At 48.7% G+C, this 26,929-nt stretch overlaps 2 protein-coding genes and 3 non-coding genes across 5 annotated transcripts in view; all 5 read right to left on the reverse strand.

Annotated features, from left to right (window-relative positions):
• Nucleotides 1–11,093: 11,093 nt before the first annotated feature.
• On the reverse strand, nucleotides 11,094–16,382 carry HSPA8 (heat shock protein family A (Hsp70) member 8). Its single transcript, XM_063417697.1, has 9 exons — nucleotides 16,227–16,382; nucleotides 15,047–15,256; nucleotides 14,378–14,583; nucleotides 14,140–14,292; nucleotides 13,501–14,056; nucleotides 13,030–13,232; nucleotides 12,577–12,775; nucleotides 12,078–12,310; nucleotides 11,094–11,591 (listed from the first exon to the last, which is right to left on the reverse strand). Exons 2-9 carry the CDS (start codon nucleotides 15,249–15,251, stop codon nucleotides 11,406–11,408), a joined length of 1,941 nt encoding a protein of 646 aa, XP_063273767.1. The 5' UTR covers nucleotides 15,252–15,256; nucleotides 16,227–16,382; the 3' UTR covers nucleotides 11,094–11,405.
• Nucleotides 11,900–11,996, reverse strand: LOC134561246 (small nucleolar RNA SNORD14). The gene has a single exon (XR_010082877.1). It is a non-coding gene; the product is annotated as a small nucleolar RNA SNORD14 (small nucleolar RNA).
• On the reverse strand, nucleotides 12,851–12,947 carry LOC134561247 (small nucleolar RNA SNORD14). The gene has a single exon (XR_010082878.1). It is a non-coding gene; the product is annotated as a small nucleolar RNA SNORD14 (small nucleolar RNA).
• Nucleotides 13,301–13,397, reverse strand: LOC134561245 (small nucleolar RNA SNORD14). Its single transcript, XR_010082876.1, has one exon. It is a non-coding gene; the product is annotated as a small nucleolar RNA SNORD14 (small nucleolar RNA).
• Nucleotides 16,383–19,716: 3,334 nt separating the features above from the next.
• CLMP (CXADR like membrane protein) overlaps nucleotides 19,717–26,929 on the reverse strand; it is a 52,286-nt gene continuing 45,073 nt past the window's right edge. Inside the window, 3 exon segments of the mRNA XM_063418039.1 lie at nucleotides 19,717–22,836; nucleotides 25,689–25,762; nucleotides 25,765–25,832. Coding sequence (XP_063274109.1) covers nucleotides 22,542–22,836; nucleotides 25,689–25,762; nucleotides 25,765–25,832 — 437 coding nt within the window. The 3' untranslated portion in view covers nucleotides 19,717–22,541.

The raw sequence follows: 26,929 nt of genomic DNA on the forward strand, positions 1-26,929 counted from the left end.
CATCTTTAATGAAAATGAGCAATATTTGATTGGTTATTTTGTTTAAGGGAAATGAGCATTTTTAGTTGGTTGTTTTGGTCAAGTTTAAGAAAAATGAGCAATTTTTGATTATTTTTGATTATTTTGCTTAAGGAAAATGAGCATTTTTCCCTTGGTTGTTTTGGTCAAGTTTTAAGGAAAGTGAGCATTTCTTGATTGGTTATTTTGCTCAACTTAAAGAAAAATGAGCATTTTTTGAGTGGCTATTTTGTTTAAAGAAAATGAGCATTTTTTTACCATTGGTAATTTTGTTTAATTTTAAGGAAAGTGACCATTTCTTGACTGGTTATTTTGCTCAACTTTAAGGAAAATAAGCAATATTTGATTGGTTATTTTGTTTAAGGAAAAGGAGCATTTTTAATTGGTTATTTTGGTCAAGTTTAAGGAAAATGAGCAATTTTAATTGGTTATTTTGGTCAAATTAAAGGCAAATAAGCATTTTTGATTGGTTATTTTGTTAAGGAAAATGAGACTTTTTGATGAGTTATTTTGCTCAAGTTTAAGGAAAACGACCATTTTTGGAGTGGTTATTTTGTTTAAGGAAAATGAGCATTTTTTCATTGGTAATTTTGTTTAATTTTAAGCAAAACAAGAAATTTTTTGTTGGTTTTTTTTAAGGAAAATGAGTGTTTCTTGATTAGTAATTTTTTTTAACTTTAAGGAAAATGAGCAATATTTGATTGGTTATTTTGTTTAAGGAAAATGAGCATTTTTTGGTTGGTTATTTTGGTCAAGTTTAAGGAAAGTGAGCATTTCTTGACTGGTTATTTTGTTTAATTTTAAGGAAAGTGAGCATTTTTTGAGTGGTTATTTATTTTATTAGTGTTTTAGAACCAAAAAGAAGGAAATATGGGGTGCTTGAGGACCAAAAAGAAGGAAATTTAGGGTGGTTGAAGACCAAAAAAAAGGAAATTTGGGGTGCTTGGGGAGCCCAGGCTCTCCTCGGCAGTGCCCAGCAGCCCCTCACCTCCCAAAAAATAAAAGAAGCAAATTTTACAAATTAAATTTTGCAAATTAAAGTTTGCAAATGAAGCCTCACTGAAGTGAAGGAGACAACTCCCAGATTTCTTCATGGGCTGACACCAAAATTCAACCTGCTGGATATTTCTCATTTTTTTGCTCACTTTTTACCACTCCTGGCACAAAAAAAAAGAGATTTCCCCACCTCATAGTTATCAATGAATAATTAAATCTCTTCCAAGACCCCTATGCTGAGAACGCCTTTTAAATTAAAAGATTTTTCCATTTGATTTTTGTTAGCTGCTCCACGAAAATTGGGAAAAATAAGCTAATTACAGCTCTCCTAATTAAGCTCCTACAATAACCCCGTAATTACGCCCATATTTATCACCTTGCTGTGGTTTGTAATTAGGCAGGGGCTGGAAGGTTCTGTCTCTTGGTCTGGGTAAAAAATTGAATTTTAAAATGTGGAAATAAACTCTGTTTGTTATCAAACTGTAATTGCGGTCATTTAGGAGGGGTTTTGATAATTTAGGAGGGGTTTTGGTAATTTAGGAGGGGTTTTGGTCATTTAGGAGGGGTTTGGATTATTTAGGAGGGGTTTTGATAATTTAGGACGAGTTTTGATAATTTAGGAGGGGCTTTGGTAATTTAGGAGGGGTTTTGATAATTTAGGACGAGTTTTGATAATTTAGGAGGGTTTTGATAATTTAAGAGGGGTTTTGGTAATTTAGGAGGGGTTTTGATAATTTAGGAGGGGTTTTGGTCATTTAGGAGGGGCTTTGATAATTTAGGAGGGATTTTGATAATTTAGGAGGGTTTTGATAATTTAGGAGGGGTTTTGATAATTTAGGAGGGTTTTGATAATTTAGGAGGGTTTTGATAATTTAAGAGGGGTTTTGGTAATTTAGGACAGGTTTTGATAATTTAGGAGGGGTTTTGATAATTTAGGAGGGTTTTGATAATTTAGGAAAGGTTTTGGTAATTTAGGAGGGGTTTTGGTCATTTAGGAAAGGTTTTGATAATTTAGGAGGGGTTTTGATAATTTAGGAGGGGTTTGGTAATTTAGGATGAGTTTTGATAATTTAGGAGGGGTTTTGGTCATTTAGGAGGGGTTTTGAAAATTTAGGAGGGGTTTTGATAATTTAGGACAGGTTTTGATCATTTAGGACAGGTTTTGGTAATTTAGGATGGGTTTTGATAATTTAGGAGGGGTTTTTATCAGCAGCAAGCCCAGCTCAGAGAGCTGGGTTGGGTTCAAGCACACTTAAAATCAGTTTTTTTGAAGAGAAATTGTGGTGTTGCTGCTGAGCAGCACCAAAATTGTCATTTTTTTCCCAAAAAAAAGTTGGAGAAAGGCAGAAAAGCAAAAAAATCCCCTCCTGGGCTGATATTTGCTCAATTCCATCCAATCTCTTCATTTTGGGGCCTGAAGGACTCCCAAATCCACGGGAGCTGCTGCTTTTCCTGGGAAAAGGGAATTCCAGCATCTCCATCCTCTGCAGAGGGATCCTGCCCTCCCTGGGGTCAGAGGTGTCAAAATGCAGAAAAAAAAAAGGATTTTTGCTGCTAAAATATTCGTATTTCATAAGTTGTGAGAGCTGGGTTACAGCAATTGTTTGATTTCTCAAAGCACTGCAAAATTTCAACGTTGAAGAGTTGGAGAATTCTTTTTTTCCCAGTTCAAAGGTGTAAAACTGCAGAAAAAGGATTTTTTTTCTGCTCAAATATTCATATTTCACGTGCTCTGACAGTTGGGGTTACAGCAGGTTTTTTATTTCTCAGAGAACTACAAGATTTCAACCCTTTTTGGATTAAAGATTTGGAGAATTTTTTTTCCTCAGTCAAAAGTGTCAAACTGCAGAAAAATGATTTTTGCTGCTAAAATTTTGTATTCCACAAGCTCTGGGGTTACAGGAATCATTTGATTCCTTGAACCACTGCAAGAATTCAACACTCCTGGGGTGGAGAGTTGGAGAATTCTTTTTTTTTCCTCAGTCAAAGGTGTAAAACTGCATAAAAAAGATTTTTGCTGCTAAAATATTTCTGTCTCAGAAGTTATGACAGCTGGGTCACAGCAATTGTTGGATTTCTCAAAGCACTCCAAGATTTCAACCCTCTTTGGGTTGAAGAGTGGGAGAATTCTCTTTTTTTTCCCAGTTCAAAGCTGTAAAACTGCAAAAAAATGATTTTTGCTACTAAAATATTTGTATTTCACAAGCTTTAAGAACTGAGGTTACAGCAATTGTTGGATTTCTCAAAGCTCTGCAAGATTCCAATGCTCCTGGGTTGAAGATTTGGAGATTTTTTTTCCTCAGTCAAAGGTGTAAAACTGCAGAAAAATGATTTTTTGCTACTAAAATATTTGTATTTCACAAGCTTTAAGAACTGAGGTTGCAGCAATTGTTTGATTTCTGAAAGCACTGCAAGAATTCAACCATCTTTGGGTTGAAGAGTTGGAGAATTCTTTTTTTCCCAGTTCAAAGGTGTAAAACTGCAGAAAAAGGAGCTTTTGCTGCTCAAATATTCACATTTCACAAGCTCTGAGAGCTGGGATTGCAGGAATTCTTTGATTTCTTGAAGCAGTGCAAGAATTCCGCGCTGCTGGGGTGAAGAATTGGGGAATTGTTCTTTCCCCAGAGAGCAGAAAGGAAAAGGGGAGGGGAAAAGGAAAGGAAAAATAAAAAAGGGAATTTCCATTTCCCCAAAGGAAACTCCCCAGCCAAAATCCACTTCACCCACTCAAACACCCAACAAGTTGGGCTTTGATTCTGCATCCTTTACCACCCTTTCCTTGCTGAGAAAATGAAATTAAATCTGCACAACGAGACAGCAAACGGGCTCAAATAAATTGTTTTTATCCATCTGAATGGAATTGTGGGGGTCATCAGTCTTTTGAGGGCAAAACATGGAATATTCTGGGCTGGAAGCACCCACAGGGATCAGCAAAGCCCCAAGGTCCTAAATAAACCCCACAAAGTCAGAGATTGAGGAGGACCCAATTAATTGGGAAGGAGTTCATGGTAAGAGATAAAAATGACACAAAACCGAGGGCGATTTTTGCACTCAACCTTCACGGAAATGCTGAGAAATTGGTGAAATCCTGGCATTTTCCTGCTCCGAGGCCATTCAGAGCTGATTTATTTCTTGAGGCTACAGAGACTTCAAAATCAAACCATTACAACCTTTTAAAAGCTTTCTTGCCACAAACTAAAAATATCCCTGGCTGACAGATGCGAGCTGTCAATAAGGAATTTAAGAACTCAGTATGGAGAGTGGAAAGAGTGCAAAGTCTTGATAAACATCTCAAATTGGGTCTTACTCAGTGGGAAACAAGTAGTTTATAGTGGTAATTGTAAAGGGCATTTTACATCGAATCAATTAAATGAAAATCTTTTAAAGCCTTTTTAAAAAGAGACCTTTTTAAGTTAACAGGTGATTTTAATTGGAACCATGGGACTTGCAGCCCGGGAGGTGGGTTGGGGTTTTTTTTTCTGTTGAGGAGAGTTGTTGGTTTTATTTTTTTGGGAGCTTTCAATATAGGGGAAAATCGATCCACTTCCATCAGCATCTGAACTCCCAGAGCCTTGCAAGTTGGGGAGTGAGGCTGAGCAAGAATTACAGTTTGCTCTGGTTTGTGAAGCTTTTTCCTTGCAATTAAATCTGTCTCCATCACTCCCTAATTGTGGAATGTGCAGGCAGATTTATCGAGGATAATTATTTTTAGTCAGAATCCTTTACCATAAACTACTGTAAAACCTCCTTAGAGCTATTTTATGTTTAAATTTGAGTTCCAACATCCCGGCTGTTTGACACAGGAATCAGCAGTAATTCCATGGGAGTAGAATTCCAAGAATTTCACTTATAAATTCTTTCCCTTATTTCTTAACGACCTTAAGGATGCTCTGCAGGATTATCTGGAGCAGGCAATGAGGGGCAAATTCCACGAACACAAACCCTTCCCTCAAAGGAAACGATATTTTGGCCACTGCCTCCTCGAGCTGGTGAATTCCTTCTCTTCCCAGAGATCTGCAATCCATCAAATCCAGCTCGGTGAGATTCGGGATCACTCCCTGGAAGGAGGTGAGGGAAAAGCAGGGGCAGGAAGGACGCACAGGCCCCAGGTGAAGGCTCCAGAGGCAGAGATTTACTGGGCTGAGCTGTGCATCCTTTATTCCTCCAAAATCAACTTCAGCTCCTGAAAGTCCAAGGGAAATGTTTGGTGTGTCTCATCCCAGCTGAGCTCCAGGGGGGAAGAGGCAGAAAATAAATCACACAAACTGCATTTGCTTCCCAGCTTTGGGTGGAAAAAAAAAACCCAAAATACCACAAAAAAACACCCAAAAATCCCCAAACAAACAAACAAAACCAAAACCAAAATAAAAAACAATTCTCAAAGAACCACTGAGGAGTTCCTCAGGGAGATACAGAGAGCGACAGAACAAGGACAGCCGGGCGGATCCGGGATCAGCAGCTCCTGGGGTTTCACTGGGATCTGCACCTGTCCCTTAAAGCAACCCGGGGGTCACATCCTGATGTGATCCCCAGCAAATAAAAAGAAATTAAAATATAAATATGTGTAATAAATAATAAAAATGTACAAGCCTCTAAAGGAAGAGTTGAAGCCTCCTGGAAGTGGAAGGAGAACCTGGAGGGATGGGCTGGCTGGAAAAGCTGGCATCCCTCCCTCCATCCATCCATCCCTCCATCCATCCCTCCATCCATCCATCCATCCATCCATCCATCCATCCATCCATTCATCCCTCCATCCATCCATCCCTCCATCCATCCATCCATCCATCCCTCCATCCATCCATCCATCCATCCCTCCATCCCTCCATCCATCCCTCCATCCATCCATCCATCCATCCATCCATCCCTCCATCCATCCATCCATCCATCCCTCCATCCATCCATCATCCATCCATCCATCCCTCCATCCATCCCTCCATCCATCCCTCCATCCCTTCATCCATCCATCCATCCATCCATCCCTCCATCCATCCCTCCATCCATCCATCCATCCCTCCATCCATCCCTCCATCCATCCCTCCATCCATCCATCCATCCATCCATCCATCCCTCCATCCATCCCTCCATCCATCCCTCCATCCATCCATCCATCCATCCATCCATCCATCCATCCATCCATCCATCCATCCATCATCCATCCATCCATCCATCCATCCATCCATCCATCCATCCCTCCATCCATCCATCCATCCCTCCATCCATCCCTCCATCCATCCCTCCATCCATCCATCCATCCATCCATCCATCCATCCATCCATCCATCCATCCATGGATTCATGGATCCATCCCTCCATCTCTCCATGTATGCATGCATCCAGCCAGCCATCATCCTTCCCTTCAGCCATCCCTCCATCCATGGATCCCTCCATCCATCCCTCCATCCATCCATCCATCCCTCCATCCATCCATCCATCATCCATCCATCCATCCTTCCATCCCTCCATCCACCCCTCCATCCATCCATCCATCATCCATCCATCCATCCCTCCATCCCTCCATCCACCCCTCCATCCATCCATCCATCCATCCATCCATCCATCCATCCATCCATCCATCCATCCATCCATCCATCCATCCACCCCTCCATCCCTCCATCCATCCCTCCATCCATCCATCCCTCCATCCCTCCCTCCCTCCCTCCCTCCCTCCCTGCCCTGCTCCCCATCCCTCCATCCCTCCCCCTGGAATCTCTGTGCTCCCGGCGGGCTCTCAGTCATTAGTGGCCGTGTGAAGTTCTGGAGTGGGGGATCCAATCCCCGGCTCTGCACAGCCCCGTTCCGAGGGGTGAGTGTTCCGCAGCTTTTCTCCCTGCCTGCGACAATCTGCACAAATAGGCTTTTAAATTAAGCAGTGATTTGGAATATAAGTGAGTGCATTTAAGCTGCTAAGAGATGGAAAGATCCTAATGGCTGAAATATTTGTCATATCACAAATAAACTGGCTGGATCGGGAGCCACTAATATAACTAATTTTTACCAAATCCTTCACTGCTCTGTGCGAGAAAATGAGGTCAGCACAGGTTGAGGCAACAGCAAATGAGCAGCTGCCAGGAGGCAGCACAGAATACTGATAAAGGACTCTGCAGGAACTGCTCTGCCTGCCCACAGAAACAGGAATCACTTTGTTCAAATTAAGATATAGCTTCTTCCACAGCATCCCGCGCTTTAATGGAAAGGTGCCAGCCAGTACAGGCTTCCAATGGATCCGGAATACAAATGCATTCCAAAGGCTCCCCACGCCCGGGCTCATCCAGGTTTTATCCCTCTGTGGGATTTGGGGTGGGACAGAGGGCAGGAGGGCGCCCTGGGGCGGCTGATGAGAGTCCCTGGGGCTCCCACTGCTCCTCTGGGATTTTCCAGTTCCAGGAATTAAAGCCTGACCTAATGTGGCACTCACAAGGAGGAATAGTGAAATGGAGAGGAATTCACAGTTAATTTTAACAGAGAAAACCAAGCCCAAATCGCACAAAGATTGTGCCAGGAGCAACTCTTGCACCTCCAGAAGGTGAGGAACCAAGAGGAGCCCCCCAAAACCCCCTGGTCTGTGCCAGTAAAGGTGCTCCTGTGGAGATTTACACACCTTGGGAAGAGGGAAAAGCTCCTGCAGCTGCAGCCTGTGCTTTTCCTGAGTGCTCTAAAAGCTGCCTCAAACATTTGGGATCAGGTGGGCTGCAGCCATGGCCTGGCTCTGAGGGAAAAACAACAGAACTGTGTTTTGTGTTCTCATAAAGGGTTCAAGAACACTTTGGAAGGGGAATTTCCTCCCTCTCCCACAGGCATGAACAGCCTGTCCTGGACTGAGAGGAACATTTGGGTCATAATTGGCCCTTTTCATCCCTAAACACCAAACGAGTTTAAAAAGAGCAATTCCATGGGTCAAATGGGAAACTGAGGCACAGAATGTGTTCCAAAAGAATCGTGGAATATCCTAAATTGGGAGGGACCCACAGGAACATCCAGTCCTGCCCTGGCCATGCACAGACACCCAGAGAATCCCACAATGTCCAAACACTCCTGGAGCTCCTGGGGCTGTGCCCATTCCCTGGGGAGCCTGGGCAGTGCCCAGCACCCTCTGAGGGAAGAACTTTCCCTAAAATCCAGCCTGAGCCTGCCCTGGCACAGCTCCAGCTCCTGGAGTGTGGAAACAGTCCCAGCATCTCCTGCACTGTGACCCCACCATGGCAAAAACAGCTCAGAGAGGGCACCGGGGTGCCCTGTTCTTACTCGGGATGGTTTTTACTGCAGGATCACCCGGACACAACCCCAAATCCCTGTGCCACGGCAGAGGGGCTCTCCTGGGATTAACCCAGCAGGGAGAACCCCAGCGAGCCCTCGGGAGCATCAGCCAATTCCAGCGAGAGGAGCTTGACATGGATTAGCAATCGCCACAATTCCTAAATGGACCAGGAGAGGGGTTCATATTTGATAACCATTAAACGGTTTAATGAAATAATTATAACCCAGACCCCTGAGCCTGGCCACGATCGATACCCATGAGCTCCGAGCCGCAGCCTGAGCCCAGCCCTGCGCCCTCCCAGCAGGCAGAGTGGGACTGGGAACGTGATTGCCACTAAAGCTGCATTAAAACCCCCCCATGGAGGGCAGTAATAGATTAAAGGCCGCTGTGGCACTGCAGTGGGCTGGTCAATACCCTTTATTTCCTGCATCAGCCCCAATTTTGCCACCCTCCCTCGCGCTATTAGTGGGAGTCGATGCCTGGCGCTGGCAGAGCTGCATTAATGCAGGCTCACAAAAGCAGGGAGCGTGGCATTATCACTTCACTCACTTTCAAATTACAGCCTAATGCTGTCTGCAGGCAGCCCGTGACACGTTAACACTCGGTGTGCTTCGCCAGGGCCGGGCTAAATATTTCATGTGTAAAGATTGCGGGGAGATTGGATGACTGAAATAAGTCCTGCTGCCCCGGGGGGAAATCATTCCCGGGAAGAGAGGTGGGAAATCAGCAGGGAAGGGGGGTGGTGGTGGTGAGGGAGAGTGGAGGAAGAGCAGGGAGGAGGAGGAGGGTGCTGAGTGCCCGTGTGTGCCGAGAAAAGGCAATAAATGCACACCTTGCCCACAGGTACCAGGATTGGGTGCCCTGGTGCTGCTTTTAAATGTTGGATAATCCCCCAAAACACACAAAACGTGTGGATGTGTTCAGAAAAATGCTTTATTTCAGTCATTCTCTGCTGTGGTTCATAAAGCAGCCCATGCCAGCCCCACTTCCAGGAGCTCCAAAGGCTCAGGGCAGCCCTGGCTGGCAGGGACAGCCCCGATTCCCTCCCAGGGGCACAAACCCACCCATCCTAGCACAAAAAGAAAAACCTTGAATTCTGTTTTATTAATAAAGGGTGAAAAAAAGAATTCAAGATTATAGAGAAAAGGAATGGAAATATCTCAAAGTCAAGAACTCCAAATTACCCATGAGGTAAACTAAAACCAGCTCCTCTGTTTTGCAGACAACTCCTCGGGTTCCCTGGTTGTGATCAGAGCAAAAATCCCATAAATTTGGTATTTTTCCCCTCCTTTATTCACTGCAAGTGCCTGATGCCCTGGTCCAGGAGCTGCTGTCCCCTCGGGGTCCCACCTGCCCCAGCCTGGGCTGTGTTTGTCGGATTTACCCCCGAGCCCCCCCAGGCTGTGAGTTTGAGCTCTGACAGCCCCCAGGACCTCCTTAATCCCTAAAACACCACTTGGCAAACCCCATTTCCATTCCGTGGCCCTCGAGGCAACAAAACCCTGCACACTGCTATGGGGGGTGCTGCTCTGGCTCACGCTGAACACCACAAATATTTTGGGGTGATGTGATTCAAACCCCGAGGCCCGGCCAAGGCACCTCTGTGCCATTCCCTGGGCAGGTGCTGCTATCTGGTGGCCCAGCACCAGCAGTGCCAGCAGGGTCCCCAAATTAAAACGTGTTTAATCCTAATTTCCCTCCCTGTTTGATGTTAATTAATATTTCATTACTCCCTGGTTGTTATTAGGGAATTCTCCGAGGTGCAGCATGGGGACAGCAGGGGACAGCCCTGTCACTCTGTCCCGAGCCAAAGTGGCCCGGGTTGGGCTGGGACAGGGAATTTCTCTGCAGGGTTTGGGATCCAGCAGGGATAACTCCGGGATGGTTCTGGCCCCAGTTCAGCCCAGGGATGTCCCAGAGCACGGTGGGGACTCGTGTTCAGTGTGTGGAGCTAAGGACAGAAAAGGGGACACAGGAATTTGGTGACAGGAACAGCCAAACCCCCGAGTGCCCGTGAAAGGGAGCGGGCAAAGAATTCCATGATTGCTTTAAGAATTTTGATTTTACACATTAAATTTTCTTCACGCAGTGCTCAGATACCACACCCAGCTCCGGCACAAGCCTAAAATGATGTGAAACACTCGGAACTTGGGGGACCAGGGTTTGCCCTGAGGGAGGGGAGGGCAGAGTTCACAGGAATGGCTCAAGAATCATTTCTTTGAGGTGGGTGATGCCCCACACTGGGCATTTCACAGGGTCTCAAACCCCAAATATTTGTCAGCCCTGGACTGGATGAATTAAAATTCCCTCCTCTGGTACCATTTGAATATTTTCTGACTCTAGTTAAATTTTATTTGTTTCTCCAGCGGTACTATTTTTATACATACAGTAATGTTTTTTTCATAATGTACTCAGAAATTCTCAATTATTGCTGAAAACATCACCCAAAGCCACCTCCCCAGCCAGCAAATTCTCCAACTCCAGCCACCAGTGCAAGCTGAGATACTCAGCTAGGAACTTGTAAATAAAAGTTAATTACCCACTATTTTTGTACTTGCAAGATGCAATTTTTAAGTTGGACTTAACTATAAGGTCTTCTCCAACCTAGTTAATTCTGAGATTTCCTAGCACAGGTCAGTAATAACCCATTTTATTTAGTTCTCCCAAAAATCCATCCAGATCCTAAATGCTCCACAGCACCTGGTTCCAAACCTTTTTTCCCCACTGATGATTAATTAAACAGCAATTTCCTGTATTTATATTGGGTTTTTTTTCCTTTATTTACACTGGACAGCTGGTACAAACAAGTGAAGGCAGAGACAGTGTGATGCCCATTAAATAGTTTTTATTCTTTAGGACATGAATTGCATTTCCACTCATTTACAGTACTGTAAAGTGCAACGGTATTCATCTCCCACCTGTGCACATTTTCAAGTATTTAAAATGCCCAGAAAAAAAAATGTTTTGTTGTTTCGCTTTAATTTCTTTGTTTTTTTATAACAGCAGCTCAGTTTTGGAGTACTTAAATCTGGCAAAATAAACCCAGATGTGCCTACAGGATTGGGTCCTTCACTGCAGCCCCCAGGCTGGGGGTCTCTCCAACACTGCCTGCCAGTGGAATGCATTTCCCAGCGTCCTTAATCCACCTCCTCGATGGTGGGGCCGGAGGAGGCTCCGCCCGAGGGGGGAGCTCCACCCCCGGGGAAGCCTCCGGGCATCCCCCCGGGCATCCCTCCCGCGCTCTGGTACAGCTTGGTGATGATGGGGTTGCAGACCTTCTCCAGCTCCTTCTGCTGGTGCTCAAACTCCTCCTTCTCGGCCGTCTGCAAGAGAAACAAAGAGCTCAGGCGCCTCTGCACTGCCTGGATTGCACATTCAACAATCCCTCCTGGTTTAGCCACACCACCGAGACAGGCCTGCACTGTTCCTGCCTGGTTTAACATCTCACATTCCCCCTGGAACAGGATAAAACTGAACAAATAAATTATCTCCTCTAACACATTCCTGGAAGGCGGGCGGGGGGGGGGACACGGGAGGGGGGACACGGGAGGGGGGACACGGGAGGGGGGACACGGGAGGGGGGACACGGGAGGGGGGACACGGGAGGGGGGACACGGGAGGCTCTCTGTGGTCGCTCAGACATCCAAGGAAGGAACTTGGACCAACAGCAGTCTTTCGACTTCTGGTGGAAACTACGAATGGCTTTGGAATCACTTTCATCACAGCAACCAGGGATTCTCCTCCAGCCTGCACCTTCCCCTGCAGCTCAGCCAGAGCCTGAGCTGAACACAGAATTTAATCTGCCATACCTGGTTCTTGTCCAGCCAGTTGATGATCTCATTGCATTTGTCCAGGATTTTCTGCTTGTCATCGTCAGAGATCTTGCCCTGGAGCTTCTCATCCTCCACGGTGGCTTTCATGTTGAAGGCGTAGGACTCCAGGGAGTTCTTGGAGGACACCTTGTCCCGCTGCTTCTCGTCCTCTGCCTTGTACTTCTCTGCCTCCTGCACCATCCTCTCGATGTCCTCCTTGCTCAGGCGGCCTGCAGAGAACACACGAGTTGAGTTAGGGCTCTGTCATTTTTAGGGAATGAACTCAAACCCCCAAACATTCCACACTTCAAAGCTGGAGGGGCAGAAGAGGCCCAGAATGTGCCTTTGTATGAATTCATTAATTACTGCAATTAAAAAAAAGCTCACACAGATAGAAACCCTTGTGAAAATGCTGATTGCAGCCAAGTTCTGATTCAAACTGCAGGCACAGCCCATGTTTAAGTGCTCCCCCACCCTCAGGACAGCAGCTCCTTACCCTTGTCGTTTGTGATGGTGATCTTGTTCTCCTTGCCAGTGCTCTTATCCACAGCAGACACGTTCAGGATGCCATTGGCATCGATATCAAAGGTGACCTCGATCTGAGGGACCCCTCTGGGGGCAGGGGGAATGCCAGTCAGCTCAAACTTGCCCAGCAAGTTGTTGTCCTTAGTCATAGCACGTTCTCCTTCGTACACCTGAGGAGAAAATCCATCACATTATGTCATTGAAGTCATAATGGGTTGATTAATTATTACCCTGAGGGGATGTGGTCGCTCAGACATCCAAGGAAGGAACTTGGACCAACAGCAGCCTTCCGACTTCTGGTGGAAACTACGAATGGCTTTGGAATCACTTTCATCACAGCAACCAGGGATTTACAAACTACAGGAATTGGACAACTCTGGCCTAGAATTTCCTGGGAGGTATTAACAGAGTGTCCTGTACTCACCTGGATCAGCACCCCGGGCTGGTTGTCAGAGTAGGTGGTGAAGGTCTGGGTCTGCTTGGTGGGGATGGTGGTGTTGCGCTTGATCAGCACCGTCATCACCCCCCCGGCTGTCTCAATGCCCAGGGACAGCGGGGTCACGTCCAGCAGCAGCAGGTCCTGCACGTTCTCAGACTTGTCTCCAGACAGGATGGCAGCCTGCACAGCTGGGGGAGACACAACAGCATTAAAACCCTGCAAAAAACAAACTGTGAACTGGGACGGTGCACGTGGCTCGCTCAGACATCCAAGGAAGGTACTTAAACCATCACAAGCCTTTCGACTTCTGGTGGAAACTACGAATGGCTTTGGAATCTGATTCATCATTGCAAGTCCAAGGGAAACCCCTACTGCTTTAGTGGTTTTACCCAGCACCTACATCAGCAGTTTGCACCACCCCAACTGCTGCACAGCAATCAATTAATAATTAATTACCTGCCCCATATGCCACAGCCTCATCAGGGTTGATGCTCTTGTTGAGCTCTTTGCCGTTGAAGAAGTCCTGCAGCAGCTTCTGGATCTTGGGGATGCGCGTGGAGCCCCCCACCAGCACGATGTCGTGGATCTGCGACTTGTCCAGCTTGGCGTCCCTCAGCGCCTTCTCCACGGGGTCCAGCGTGCCGCGGAACAGGTCGGCGTTGAGCTCCTCGAAGCGAGCCCTGGTGATGGAGGTGTAGAAGTCGATGCCCTCGTAGAGGGAGTCGATCTCGATGCTGGCCTGCGTGGAGGAGGACAGCGTGCGCTTGGCGCGCTCGCAGGCGGTGCGCAGGCGGCGCACGGCGCGCTTGTTCTCGCTGATGTCCTTCTTGTGCTTGCGCTTGAACTCGGCGATGAAGTGGTTCACCATGCGGTTGTCGAAGTCCTCCCCGCCCAGGTGGGTGTCCCCTGCCGTGGATTTCACCTCGAAGATGCCGTCTTCGATGGTCAGGATGGACACGTCGAAGGTGCCGCCGCCCAGATCGAAGATGAGCACGTTCCTTTCAGCACCAACCTGGAGAAAACATCCACTTACACTACTCCATTCCTACTACTACTAGAACACTTTACTCACTGCCCACAGCGACCCCTCCCTACCTTCTTGTCCAGCCCATAGGCAATGGCAGCTGCTGTGGGCTCGTTGATGATCCGCAGGACGTTGAGCCCTGCGATTGTTCCAGCATCTTTTGTTGCCTGGCGCTGGGAGTCGTTGAAATAGGCTGGGACAGTCACTACTGCGTTGGTAACAGTCTGCAAACAGAGCAAACAGCCCAGTTAGGGATGTCAGTCCTCACCCAGAATTACTCACCACATTCTGCTTTAGTCCTACACTCACCTTTCCAAGGTAAGCTTCTGCAATTTCCTTCATTTTGGTTAAAACCATGGAAGAGATTTCTTCTGGGTAGAAACTCTTTGTCTCGCCTTTGTACTCGACCTGCACCTTGGGCCTGCCAGCATCGTTCACCACAGTGAAGGGCCAGTGCTTCATGTCAGACTGCACCACTGAGTCGTCGAATCTGCGCCCAATCAACCGCTTTGCATCTGGAAATGATGGTTTTACCACATTAATTATGGTCATTGCTAACTAAAAACCTAAAATTCTTACTAAAAATGCAGAAAATCCTAGATCACTGTCCTTAATATTATTACTGCCTTGTAAAGATTTAATAATTAATTACTAACAATTAAACAATAATTAATTGTGCCTCTGTAATAGGCACAAACTCATTGCTTTTACATCAAAAATACTGGAAACGCTCTGCCACAAACCAGGCTGAGACACCTGACTAGGATTATTAAAGACTGGCTATCATGAAAAATCTGCTATAAGACAAACACTTTATAACTAATAACTTTAAACTTCCAATAATACAGCTGTATCCAGATCAGGAGACATTTAGATGCTTTAATTGCTACGAGAAAGCTTTGGCCTTGCTGTTAAAAACTCCTACAAGCAAGAAAAATCTCTTGAATCCCTCCAAGTGTGCCAATCCTGCAGCCTCACCGAAGACTGTGTTGGTTGGGTTCATGGCCACCTGGTTCTTGGCAGCATCACCGATGAGCCTCTCTGTGTCTGTGAAGGCCACGTAGCTGGGCGTGGTGCGGTTGCCCTGGTCATTGGCAATGATCTCCACCTTCCCATGCTGGAACACGCCAACACAGGAATAGGTGGTGCCAAGATCAATCCCAACAGCTGGTCCCTTCGACATCTTGTCTGGAAAATTAAAAAAAAATGAAAAAAATAAGAATAATTTAGTTAAAAGTGAAGCTGGTATTCAAGTCTCGCAGCAAAATTGTGGCTACTCCATCCTGTAAGTGTTCAAAAGGAGGCTGGTGGGGCTGCAAGCTGGTTTAGGGGAATGTGTTTTATTTCAAGGGAATGTAACCGGATTCCCTCCTGCCTAAACCGCTGCGAGTTCCGGCCGATCCCGGAATTCCGGCCCCGTTATCCCACGTGGCCTGCAGCGCACCCCGGCTGCGCTCCCCGCCTCCGCCGCTGGGCGTCCCCCGCACCACGTGCCGCGGGACTCCAACTCCCAGCGTGCTCCGCGCTTCCCGCGCAACGTGACCACGGCGGCGGGGCGTGCCCGGGGGCTGCCGGGAAATGGAGTCCCCGCAGGGCGGGCCGCGTGTGCTGGCACGGCCCCAGCCCCGTGCGACACCGGCCCCCCTTCCAGCCGTCCCCCGCCACAGCCCACACGTGGCCGCTCTTCCCCCACGCGGCTCCTTCCCGCCTCAGCGCCGGGCACTGCAGCGCCCGCTCTGCCCCGGCGCAGCCCCAGGCCGCCCCCCAGCGAGGCAAGATGGGCGCTGCGTCTCCTCCAGCCCTCCCCTCCCCCGGCTCAGCCCTAACTAATGGGGGCAGGCGGAGAAGGCAGAGTCCCCGCTCCTCCCCCTCCCGCGGCAGATCACATAAAGGAGAAAATCGTACAAATGCCGGGATTAAAAAAAAAAAAAAAAAAAAAAAAAAAGGCACCGCACCCCAAAATGGGCCTGTACCCGCTATCCCTTCCCCATCCCGGCATCAGAACAGTTCCTCAGGACACAGAGCCACCCGGGAGAGCCGCCCGCCTTTTCCAGGCATTCCCAGAGCTGCCTCCAGCACCCTCCCCAGGCCATTCCACAGCAGCTGCGTCCCCGCACACCCTTCCCGTGCCGCACGCTGCCCCGCCCAGCCCCGTTACCCGCAGTCCGGCCCGGCCTCTCGTTCACACACTGGGCAGCCTCTCAGCTCAGCTCCGGTTCGCTCAATGCCCCGCGCCCGCCGCGCCGCCCCTTTATACCCACCCAGAACCTTCCAGAAGGCCACGCCTCCCTTGCACGGCTATGACCAATCAGCGCGCGGATCCCGCCCTCCCGCCGGTCAGTGATTGGTCCGCGTTGTGAGTGACGCGCGCCGGAAAGGGGCGTTGCGCGCCGGCCGGCCCCGCGTTCTCGAACCTTCATGCGCTTTCCCCGCGCCCCCCCAAACCCCGCGGCGGGCGCGGCTTTCCTCGCGCCTCGGCCAATCAGAACCCGCTACTACTGTGACGTCACGCATGGAGGGCGGGGGGCGGGGAGCGGACAGGCGGCTCAGCCAATCGCCGCTCGGCGCCCCAGGGCCTTATTAGCATATTTCGCAATGGGGCGGGAGGGGCCAATGGGCGCGCGGGAATGGCGGGTGATTTGCATAGAGGGCGGCGGGGAAGGAGAGCGGCGGGCAAGGGGAAGCGCAAGATGGCGGCGCCATGAGGGGCGACCCCCAGGCACAGCTCTGAGGGATCCCCCTGTGCCTGCCGAGCCCCGCTGTGCCCGCCCAGATCCCTCCTTCCCCTCAGGAGCGGCGGCATTCCCCGTTCTCATGCTGGCAGCCCTTTCCTGGCGTCTCCCCAGCGCTTCCCGCAGCGTGTGCTCAGTAAATCTCCCAAGAACAATAATCAGCACCCTCCATGTTCCCTTGTGCAAGGCAAAGGAGCGTTCCTGGGTTTGCTCCCGCGCCCTGTTTCTCTCGCAGGAAGCCGCGTTTGTGGTGGTTTAGACGCTGGAACTGCTTATTCCACAGAGCAAAAGCCACCTCAGCATCTCCAGGCTTTATAACCCATCCTAAATGTTCCCATCCATCATCAGCCTGAGCCCAAGGCAAGGACAGGGTGTCCCCCCTCGGCCTGTGGGTGCTGCGGGGATAACCCAGCTCCCAGCGTGGATTTATTTATTATTATAACCCAGCTCCCAGCGTGAGGATTTATTTATTATTATAACCCAGCTCCCAGCGCGGATTTATTTCCGTGGAGAGGGAAATGGAGGGAAAGCGTGGGTTTGTGGTGTCCCTAGGTGTTATAAATGCCGTTATATTTACTGCACTAGGGGTGAGGGGAGCTGGGCAGAGGTCGGGAATCGCCCGAGGTCACGCTCGGGGCTGTGACCTGCACCCTGTGCAGTGTTTATATGGAATAAAGGCCAAGAGGAAAACCAGGGAGCAGGGAACACAAACACCGAGTCCTGGCCAGGCACACTGAGAAAACAGGCAAAGGAACTTCCATTTAAAGCGGTAAAAACTTCACAAAAAACCATTTGGGTTTCTCCCAGGCTGACTTCAGACAAAAACGCTGTTGGTAGCACTTAAAAATCCACCACAGGGACACAGGAAGAGATCCCTCAGCCGTTCCTTGTGTCTGTCTGTGATAAATCGCTGTGTGCAGCCACATCCTGGACAAGGGTGCCAACATCGTTTGGGGTGACCTCGGGGAGGGGACGTGAGGCTCACTGGTGTCCCAGTGCCACCCACAGACCCAGCCCCACGCCAGCAGTGCCACACAAAGTCCCCGGTGTCCCTCCCGTTTGTGCCTCCTGTCCTTCCCTGCCACGCACAGGGCTGGCCCCTGAACGGGGATTTTGGGGTGGCATCCGAGGGCACGGGTTTGGAGCTGGGATTTTGTGGGATTGTATTTTATTGAAATGGTATCCTCTGGTTCACCCCTGGAGCCTGGGGGGCTCCCGGGGAACCCTCCCCAGGATTCCCCCCAAAATTTGAACAGCAGCAGGATTTGGGTGCAGAAGGGGGAAGGAGCTCTGTGTGACAGAGCACCAGATGTGCCTCTGGAGATAAGGGCACCCCGCAGGAACCGTGGCACACCTGGGCAGGTAAGGCGTGCCAAGCACACTCCACCCTGGCCACAGTACAGGCTGCTCTGCTCCAGGGTTACTCCAGAGATGCTCCTCAGCGTAATTCACACTGAGCCCAACACGTGATTCACACTGAGCGCACCACAAAGCCCTTGCTGTTCGCCTTTGGGATGGTTTTTTGGGGTTTGTTTCTTCCTTTCAAATAAATCATGGGCAGAATTTCGGTGGGACCTAAGAATAGCACCTCGGGATGCCACAGTGACATTTAGAAGTGCAGGCACACTCCGGAGAGCAGGCTGAGAGCAAGGGGAGGCAGCCTGAAACTGCAGTGAGTCAGTGCAGGGAGGAGGGCAGTTTGCAAATGACTCATCCCATCAGAAATCAGAGGTTGTTAAACTGGACAAAAGGAGCTCGTTTACTTGATATCACAAAAATTCGAGCTTGGCAGGTTAGACCGGTTCAAGTACTTAGTTTAAGTAATTAGTGTGGAGGTATTTTTTTTAAATTATGGATTGAAACGTTATTTTTGGGAGGGAATTTAGTGTATTAAGGGTCTAGCACTGCTTCTCCTTTCAGCGTTTAAAACAGAGTTGGGAGGAGAAGGGAGATTATCAAAGGCATTCCTCCTCACCACAGCAGCATTATTTATATAACACTTGCATCTGCTGAAGTTTGAAAATCACACATTTCCCAGGCCCTCCCTTTCCTTTCCCGCGGGGTTCCCCCCCTCTCTCAGTGTGCCAGGACAAACGGCTCCGGGTTAAAAATAACCCCAAATTCCTGATCCTGTGCAAAACTCTGCAACTGCACAACTCCTCTCAAAGCGTGTCACCTACTCAGGGTTTTTAATGTCATCAGCTCCAGTGGGACCAGGAGCAGTTTGCTCTTGAATTAGGGACACACCTGTGAGACCACTGTGTTGTCACCCTGCTTTGTTTTAAATTTTTGCCTAATTATGTCGCAATTTTTGCTCCCAGATTTCAGCAAGGAGGATTGCTGCTGTCTGGACACCTCTGCAAAACACCCCGGGGGGAAAGAAGGCTGAGAGAAATCAACCCCCAGCACCTTTAGCTACCCTAAATGCCACCCCCAGCTCCCTGGCTGGCTCCAGGGGTTTATCTGCAGAGATCTGAACTGGCTGAGCACAGCTCAAGGTTTCCTCCTCACCTCAGAGCTCATGAGGAGAGCCAAGCACGTGGGCTGCTTCAGCAGGAAGGTCACAGCAGGGCCAGGATGGAGCCACCAGGGGTTGTGCTGGCATTATTTATTTACCAGGTTGGCTTCCAGCACCTGAGTCCTCAGCCAAAATATTCCAGGTGAAATGGCCTCATGGAGGATAAACCCACATTTACTTCCATGTATCACCCAGGGTTTCACATCTTTTGTGAAATGCCACCTAATTTAGACTGAAAAATACCCAGGAAAAAAAGCCCAGCTTCCCCACGCTTCCCATGCAAATATGCACATAGGCCTGCTTAGCTTAAAAATGATATTTTTAAATCCATCTTTTCTTTCCCCCTTGGATTCAGCTTGACAGCATGAAACACATCACACCACAGAAAATGGTACGAGTTGAGTTGAGCTGCAGCACTTCAGCTGCAGCACCTTTATTTATAAAACAACCAACCAAAAAAAAATTATGAAATCATTGATTCAAAGGAATCAATAATAAATATTTGCTTTCCTCTGAGTTGTTCAGACACAGTACAAGTACACCAATCATAGCAGGTAGCAGAGATGGAAGCTTAGTTTAGCTGCTGAGAAACAAAAAGCTACATAACATGGTAGGCATTTAATCACACAAGTAATAGCTGGTATATGACAGTAAATGCTTTAATACACTATTTTACAAAACGGGGTTTGGCTTGTTTGCTTCCCTTGTGCAACTCCTGGTCGGCTGGAGCTTGGAAATTAGAATCCCTTTGGAATGATCCCTTTGGGTGATGAACTTTCCCCTTCCCTGTGAATCACTGATGTGTGGGCTGAAGCAGATACCTGGACAGTGCCTGCATCCCGACAGAGTTTGGAAATTCCAGGCCAGCAGGGCTTGGAGCAGCCAGGATCGATCCCCCAGAGCAGGCTCCAGCCTCTCCTGGCCTCCCCCAAGGCTCCCAAAGCTCTCAGGCTGTGCCATCAGGGTGGTTCCACGGCAGGAGAGGCTGCCAGGGCTGCCCAAAGGCTCCAGGAAAACCTGCCAGGGCAAATTCTCCTCCCTCCAGGCTGCAGAGCCTCCTCTCTGCTAATAACCAGTCTGGGCTGTGACTAAAGCTGCCCCAGAGCCTGTGGCCAGCTCAGCTGCTGGAATTGTCACCCTGGTTTGTGGTGAGGAGCTCCTGGAGGCTCAGGCACACCAAAAGCACTCCCGGGTCTCTGTGCACGGGGTGAGGATGCTCAGGTGCAGCACAGGGAGCACCCACAGAGGAACCCACAAGCTGCTTTCACCATCCTGTTCCTGCTGCTGGAGTTTTCCCAGCTCTGGAAAGGCTTGGGAGTGCTTTGGAGTGCCTGAGCCTTCAGGGCTCTGGGAAAAAACAACAGCAGAGGAGTCACAGACACACAGAGCTGCTGCTTCAGACACAGATGATCCAGGGATGTGCTCCTGGAGCATTCCAGGGCGAAATGACAGAGAAACCACCAGCAGCAGCTGGCATGGAAGGAGCAGCTCAGCAAACACCCCATAGCAGGTCTCCCTGATGTAAAACTGGGATTGTTTTCCCTGCACAGCATCCGTGATTTGTCCTGCCAGGGGTTAAATCTGGGGGAGAGAAAGCAGTGGAATTTTGAGTGACTGCTCCTGGGAATTCTCACATAGTGTAGGGCAAGTGTGAAAACTCTTTCCCATGTGGAAGTAGCCTGAGCACGGCTTGGCTTTGATCTGGTTGTCAAAGATCTCAAGTAAAGAAATTAGAATTCTGGGTTGCAGTCAGAAAAGGAGATTAATGACAATCCTGGAGTGAAAGAATTATAGATCTGTGGTTCTTCTGTGCTCATCCATCTTCTGTAGGCTCTTTCCACAAACTGCAGAAACCCTTTCCCTCCCTCGAGTGGGGAAAAAAACCCAAACACCCTCATTTTTTTAAACAGAAAATCACCAATCTAGGAATACAGGAATCTAGAACCTACAAGCTCAGTGTCTTGTGTGTAGCGGTGGTCAGAGCCAAGTCCTTCAGAGGAAAATATCAATGACAGAATTCTGCATCTGTCCCTATCTCCTATCCTTTCCTAACTCCATATTCTGTGGAAACACTTAACCTGGTTGCTCACAAAAAGTAATTTTTACAATTCTTGCATTTTTTAAGAGTCTTGCTAAAGGTTTAAGCCTCAGCTCTGGCACGTGGCCCAGCATTTGGTGTGGGAGTGGGACAGCACACACCAAGATTTCCTAAAGGGAGCAGCGTTCTGTGCCTGTTTACCTGTCCCAGGTGTGTTTTCCTGTGTCAGGGAATCCTCCAGGCCTTCCCTGGGGGTCAGCTCAGGTGTGCTGTTCACTCAGTCTCGGGAAGAACTTCCCCTAAGGCTCCTCCAGCACAGCTCCCCCCAGACCTGGCCAATTCTCCAACAACCAGAGCTGTTCCAAAGGCTCCATCCAGGCTTTTTGGTGCATTGGTGCCCTCCCCTGGGCACTGCCTCCCTGCTGGATTCAGTGCCCAGCTCTCCTCTCTCTCTAAGGCTCCTCTGCCACCCCTGCAGTGCTGCCCGTGGAAGCAGAGTCAGGCTCCTGGCCCTAAGTTTATTCTGGCAATTAAAGCACCTCTGTTTTCTTGACAGAAAAGGTCCTTTTTTCTTTAATACAGAGTTTAGTTCAGACACCTTCATACTGCATCTCTTGTCCTTTGGGAGTGATCCTTTGATTTCCACTTTAGCTGCAGCCTCCAGTATCTCGCTGAATGCAGAAAATGTGAAGCACCTGTCAGTTCCCTTTGAGGCTGGACATGCTCAGCCTCAAAATCTTCACTTAAGACAATGCATTTTCGAGAAACTTCTCCAAAACCACTCCAAGAGGCTTCTCCCTCTGCACAAAACCTCTCTGGAATATGATGCATCTTTAAGTCTCTGTTGATCCCTTTTAAAAAATCCTGAGGTTTGGCTTCTTTTCACTCGTACAGCGCTTTGCTGTCGGAGGTTTTAAATGCTCAGTGTTCCATTTTTAATGAAAAAAAAAAAAAAGATAATTTAAGAAGAAGCTCCCTTTTCCCTCCAAATATCTTTTTGTTAAGTCCGTATCAGAACCTCAGTGCTGGAAGATGTTCAGAAGGAATTGAGTGGGAGGGCTTCTGGTGGTGTGAATAATCCCGAGTGATGAGGAAGATGAAGCTGACCGGGGACAGAATTAGCTACCCTAGCGATGCTGAGTGGCTGCTGCGGTGTGAAGGGGCGCTCTGGCCGGCCCAGGGTGCTCACACGGTCTGGAAGGCGCGGCTCTGCGCGGGGACCATCACCGCGGGCACTGCCATCCTCACCACGTTATTATAATCGACTTTTTTCGGCTCCAGCTCTTTCCTGTCCAGCTGCCGCTGGCTGTACTGGGGAGGGGTGAGGTGCGGGGTGGCTTCGGTGGACAAAGTCCGCTGGCTGCGGGAGGCACTGTTGGCTGTGGACCTGGTGGAGGAGGAGCCCGAGCGGGAGCTGCGGGAGCCCGAGGAGGAGGAGCTGGGTTTGACGAGGTGAGCCTTGGGTGCCTCCGCATCTTCCCTGCAAAGAGAGCGCGGACGGGGCTCAAACACCGCGGGGAAGGCGCGGGTCAGCCCCTCCGGACTGCTGCTGGAAATCGGCAGGGATGGGGGAAAGGAGGGGGAAAGAGGGGAGGAAAGAAGGGGAGGAAGAAGGGGGGAAAGTGGGCGAAAGAAGGGAGAAAAGTGGGTGAAAGGAGGGAGAAAAGTGGGCCAAAGAAGGGAGAAAAGTGGGCCAAAGAAAGGAAGAAAGAAGGGCATAAGAGGAGGAGAAAAGGGAGAAAGAAGCAAGAAAGAAAGAAGAAAGGAGAGGAAAAAGAAGGCAGAGAAGAAGGATAAAAGGAAGGGGAAAAGAGGAAAAAGAAGGAGGAAAAAGAGGAAAAAGAAGGAGGAAAAAGAGGAAAAAGAAGGAGGAAAAAGAGGGAAAAGAAGGAGGAAAAAGAGGGAAAAGAAGGAGGAAAAGAGGGAAAAGAAGGAGGAAAAAGAGGGAAAAGAAGGAGGAAAAAGAGGGAAAAGAAGGAGGAAAAAGAGGGAAAAGAAGGAGGAAAAAAGAGGGAAAAGAAGGAGGAAAAAGAGGGAAAAGAGAAGGAGGAAAAAAGAGGGAAAAGAAGGAGGAAAAAGAGGGAAAAGAAGGAGGAAAAAGAGGGAAAAAGAAGGAAGAACAAGAGGAGAAAGATGGGAAGAAGAAGGGAACAAGGGGGGGAGGCTAAGAAGGGGGAAAGGAAAGGAAAGGGAGGAAAGGAAAGGAAAGGAGAAAAGGAAGAGGAAAGGAAAGGAAAGGAAAGGAAAGGAAAGGAAAAGGAAAGGAAAGGAAAGGAAAGGAAAGCGAAAGGAAGGAAAGGAAAGGAAAGGAAAGGAAGAGGAAAGAAAGGAAAGGAAAGGAAAGGAAAGGAAAGGAAAGGAAAGGAAAGGAAAGGAAAGGAAAGGAAAAGGAAAGGAAAGGAAAGGAAAGGAAAGGAAAGGAAAGGAAAGGAAAAGGAAACCACCCCCCAAACCGTCTGAGAATCCCAATGGACAAGCAGCTTTAATTTAACACCATGAAATATTATGCAAATGCCTTTAAGATCCTGAGAATTGCAAATATGAGAGAAAACAGTTGCTTGAGGTCTGTGCTAATTTCCCCGGGGAAACAGAAGTAGGGACTCTTTAATTTAATATCCTGCAAAATGTCCCAACTCTCTGCTGTGTAACTTTCTGGATTAAAAGTCCCCACTGCCCCACAGAGTGTTGGCTTGCACCGAATTTGGAATAAACACACGGTGCTCACACCCGGCTGTGTGCGTGTGCAGTGAACACACCGAGTGTCAGAGCAGGGAGCGCAGACAGAGCTGTCTGCTCTGCCATCCTCAGCCAGAACGGGAAATGGCCTGGGCAAGGCTGATGAAACCGGAATTTTCCACTAAAACCACCCCTTGTGGGCAGTGAGAGGAGCGCCACAGCCGGGTCCTGGCAGGGAGAGAAAGAGACAGGGAGGATGTAACAGGCGTGAAGGGGTGACAAAAGAGTGAGGCTCGGACTGAAAAAGCAGGATGTGAAAGGGGAAGGAACAGGGAAAGAGGAAGAAATCAGCCGAGGCTGCCTCGGTGCTGGCAGCCTGAGAGCGATCAGCAGCTGAGGGGATTACGGGGGAGCCTGATGGTGCAGAGATGTCACCCGAGGCCAGGCAGCTGCACAAATAGACATAAAGATGGATCAAGGGTTTGTTCTTGGAGGGCTGGCAGCAGCTCAAACTCCTTCCTGGAAATAGAACTTTCCAGCACTTTCCTTCCTGAGGAGTTCAGGCTGGCTTGGCTGGAGGCCAGGCTCTGCTCAGGGGAGTTCAGGGGCAGGGAATGAACTCCGGGAACAGGAGCAGCCATTCCCGGTGCTCCCGCTCCCCTCCGCGCTCGGGGCATTCCTCAGCCGGGGCTGAATCCAGGGAAGAGTCGTTCCAAAGGCTCAGGGAGGGCTCAGGGAACGGATCTGCTGCACTGTGTGCCAAATAGGAGCCGTGATTGAGGGGGGAAAAGTGGGGAAAGAAGGAAGAAAGGAGGGGGTGAAGAAGAGGGGAAAGAAGGTGGGAAGAGGGGAGAAAGAAGGGGGAGGAAAAAGGGAAGAAGAGGAGGAAAGAAAGAGAAGGGGAAAAGAAGGTGGAAAGAAGGAGAAAAGGGAAAAGGAATGGGGAAAGAAGGGGAAAAGAAGAGGGAAAAGGGGAGGAAAGAAGGTGGGAAGGAGGGGAGAAAGAGAAGAAGGGGAAAAGAAGGTGTAAAGAGAGGGGAAATAAGGGAAAAGGAATGGGGAAAAAAGATAGAAAGAAAGGGGAAATAAGGGGAATAGAAGATGGAAAGAGAGAGAAAGAAAGGGAGAAGGAAGGGGGGAAAGAAAGAAGAAAGAAAGGGGAAAGAAGATGGGAAGAGGGGAAAGAAGAGGAGAAAGAAAAGGGGAAGGAGGGGGAAAGAAGGGAAGAAGAGGTGGGAAAGAAAGGAAAGAAAAAGAAAAGGAAAAAAAAAAAAAGGAAATAGAAAAGAAAGAAGGAGAGAAAACCACCCCCAGACCCTCTCAGAACCACAGCGGATAAGCAGCTTCAGTTTAACACCATAAAAGAATATGCAAATGCTTCAAAATACCCGAAACTGCGAATGTGAGAGAGAACAGTTGGTTGAGGTCTGTGCTAATTTGCCGGGGGAGAGGAGGAGGGGACTCCAATTTAATTTACTGCAAAATCTTCACAAAGATTTCTCACAGTCAAGAAATTTTCACGGAGACTTTAAAAGCTTTTTAGCACAACCTCTGAAGACACTTAAAGCTACTTATAGTTAGGTAAAGCCGTGGTGCAGAGAGGTGGGAAACTGCGAGAAGGGAGTGTGGGAGGTGGGATTAAAGAAAAGGCGTTACCTGATTTCATTCGGTGCCTCCTCTTCCTCGTATCTCTTCTTCTCTTTCCTCCTTATCGTCAGCCTCACACACCAGGAAGAGCAGGGAGAGCCCCACCCACCACTCCACACACTGCCCCGGCGATCATGCTGATATTTTGTGCATCTGTTGTCCAAAAAAAACCCCCAAATTTCTTGGTGAGCCCGTGTTGGTTGGGTTCTAGTCCACGCTCTACAAGTCCCAGCATTGGGTGTAACTCAGCACAGAGCGCTGCAGTTTATTTTTTTTAGGGTGTGTCTCCACACTGAAGTTGAACCGGTTTATCTTCAGCTAAAGCTGAGCTGACAGGGAGAGGAGCAATCACCTCTGCAGAGGTGAAACCCACAAGGGCTGTGCCTGCAGCTGTGGGGGCAGAGTTGAGATAAAGAGGGAAAATCCCCTTCTAAGAACTCAAAAATACAGAAAATACAAAGACAGGCAACCCACGTGGAACACAGCACCAGGCAGCACCCAGAGGCAGAGGAATGTTTGATCTATTTGTGTTTTCCCATGAGGATTTTTCCCCTTCAACTCCCTTGAATGATTACAATTCAATTCTGGCACGAATTATTCAAATGTGCAGAAAAATTTAACCTGACTGAAGTAGACAAAGGAGGAAAGGAAACCACCCTGTGCTGGGGCATTTTTCATCCAAACCAGCCAAGGTAATTAGAGAATATTTCCCATGGGTTATGGGCCCTTTGCTGATAGTTTATTACAACCTTTTTTGATCCAAGGTGCTCAGGTTGGGCTTGGCTGAAAGTTGTTTCCTTAAGCTCAGTCCCTCCGGAGGGTTTAGCAAAGCCAAGTGAGGTTTTAAACCGCTTCAGTTCAATTGCCCTAAAATCTGCCTGGAAGCTTTTACTTCACATGCCTGAGGCAAACCGGTTTTCCTTATTCCGTATTCCAGTTATTTCAGGCTTGGCTGGGCAGAAAAATTCCAAAGCAGTGGAATCTCCAAGAGGAGAGTTCTTTGTTGGAGCCTTATCTCAGCAGGTCGGGCTCTGAGAGCTGCTCAGCCCCATTTGTTTGGGTTTGGGTGATAAATTAATTCCACCCTTTTCCTGAGTGTGAAGGACACCCCTGCCCAGAGCTGCACCAACCCTCGGGGGTTCATCAGGGGGTTTTGGGCCTCTGTTGTTCAGGACACAAAGGCTAAACACGATTAAAACCAAGCTGTGTCAAAAGTTACTTTTTATCCTGCAGATTGTTCCCTGTCGCAG

Source organism: Prinia subflava, chromosome 22, assembly GCF_021018805.1.
Source record: "Prinia subflava isolate CZ2003 ecotype Zambia chromosome 22, Cam_Psub_1.2, whole genome shotgun sequence".
NCBI lineage: Eukaryota > Metazoa > Chordata > Aves > Passeriformes > Cisticolidae > Prinia > Prinia subflava.

Excerpts from the sequence above, each read along its gene's own strand:
- HSPA8 (XM_063417697.1), bottom strand. The coding sequence starts at position 15,251 with ATGTCGAAGGGACCAGCTGTTGGGATTGATCTTGGCACCACCTATTCC. Across the intron at positions 14,293-14,377 it reads CAGAAGCTTACCTTGGAAAG|ACTGTTACCAACGCAGTAGT; the intron begins GTGAGTGTAGGA and ends CTCTGTTTGCAG. Across the intron at positions 11,592-12,077 it reads ACTGGCTGGACAAGAACCAG|ACGGCCGAGAAGGAGGAGTT; the intron begins GTATGGCAGATT and ends TTTCTCTTGCAG.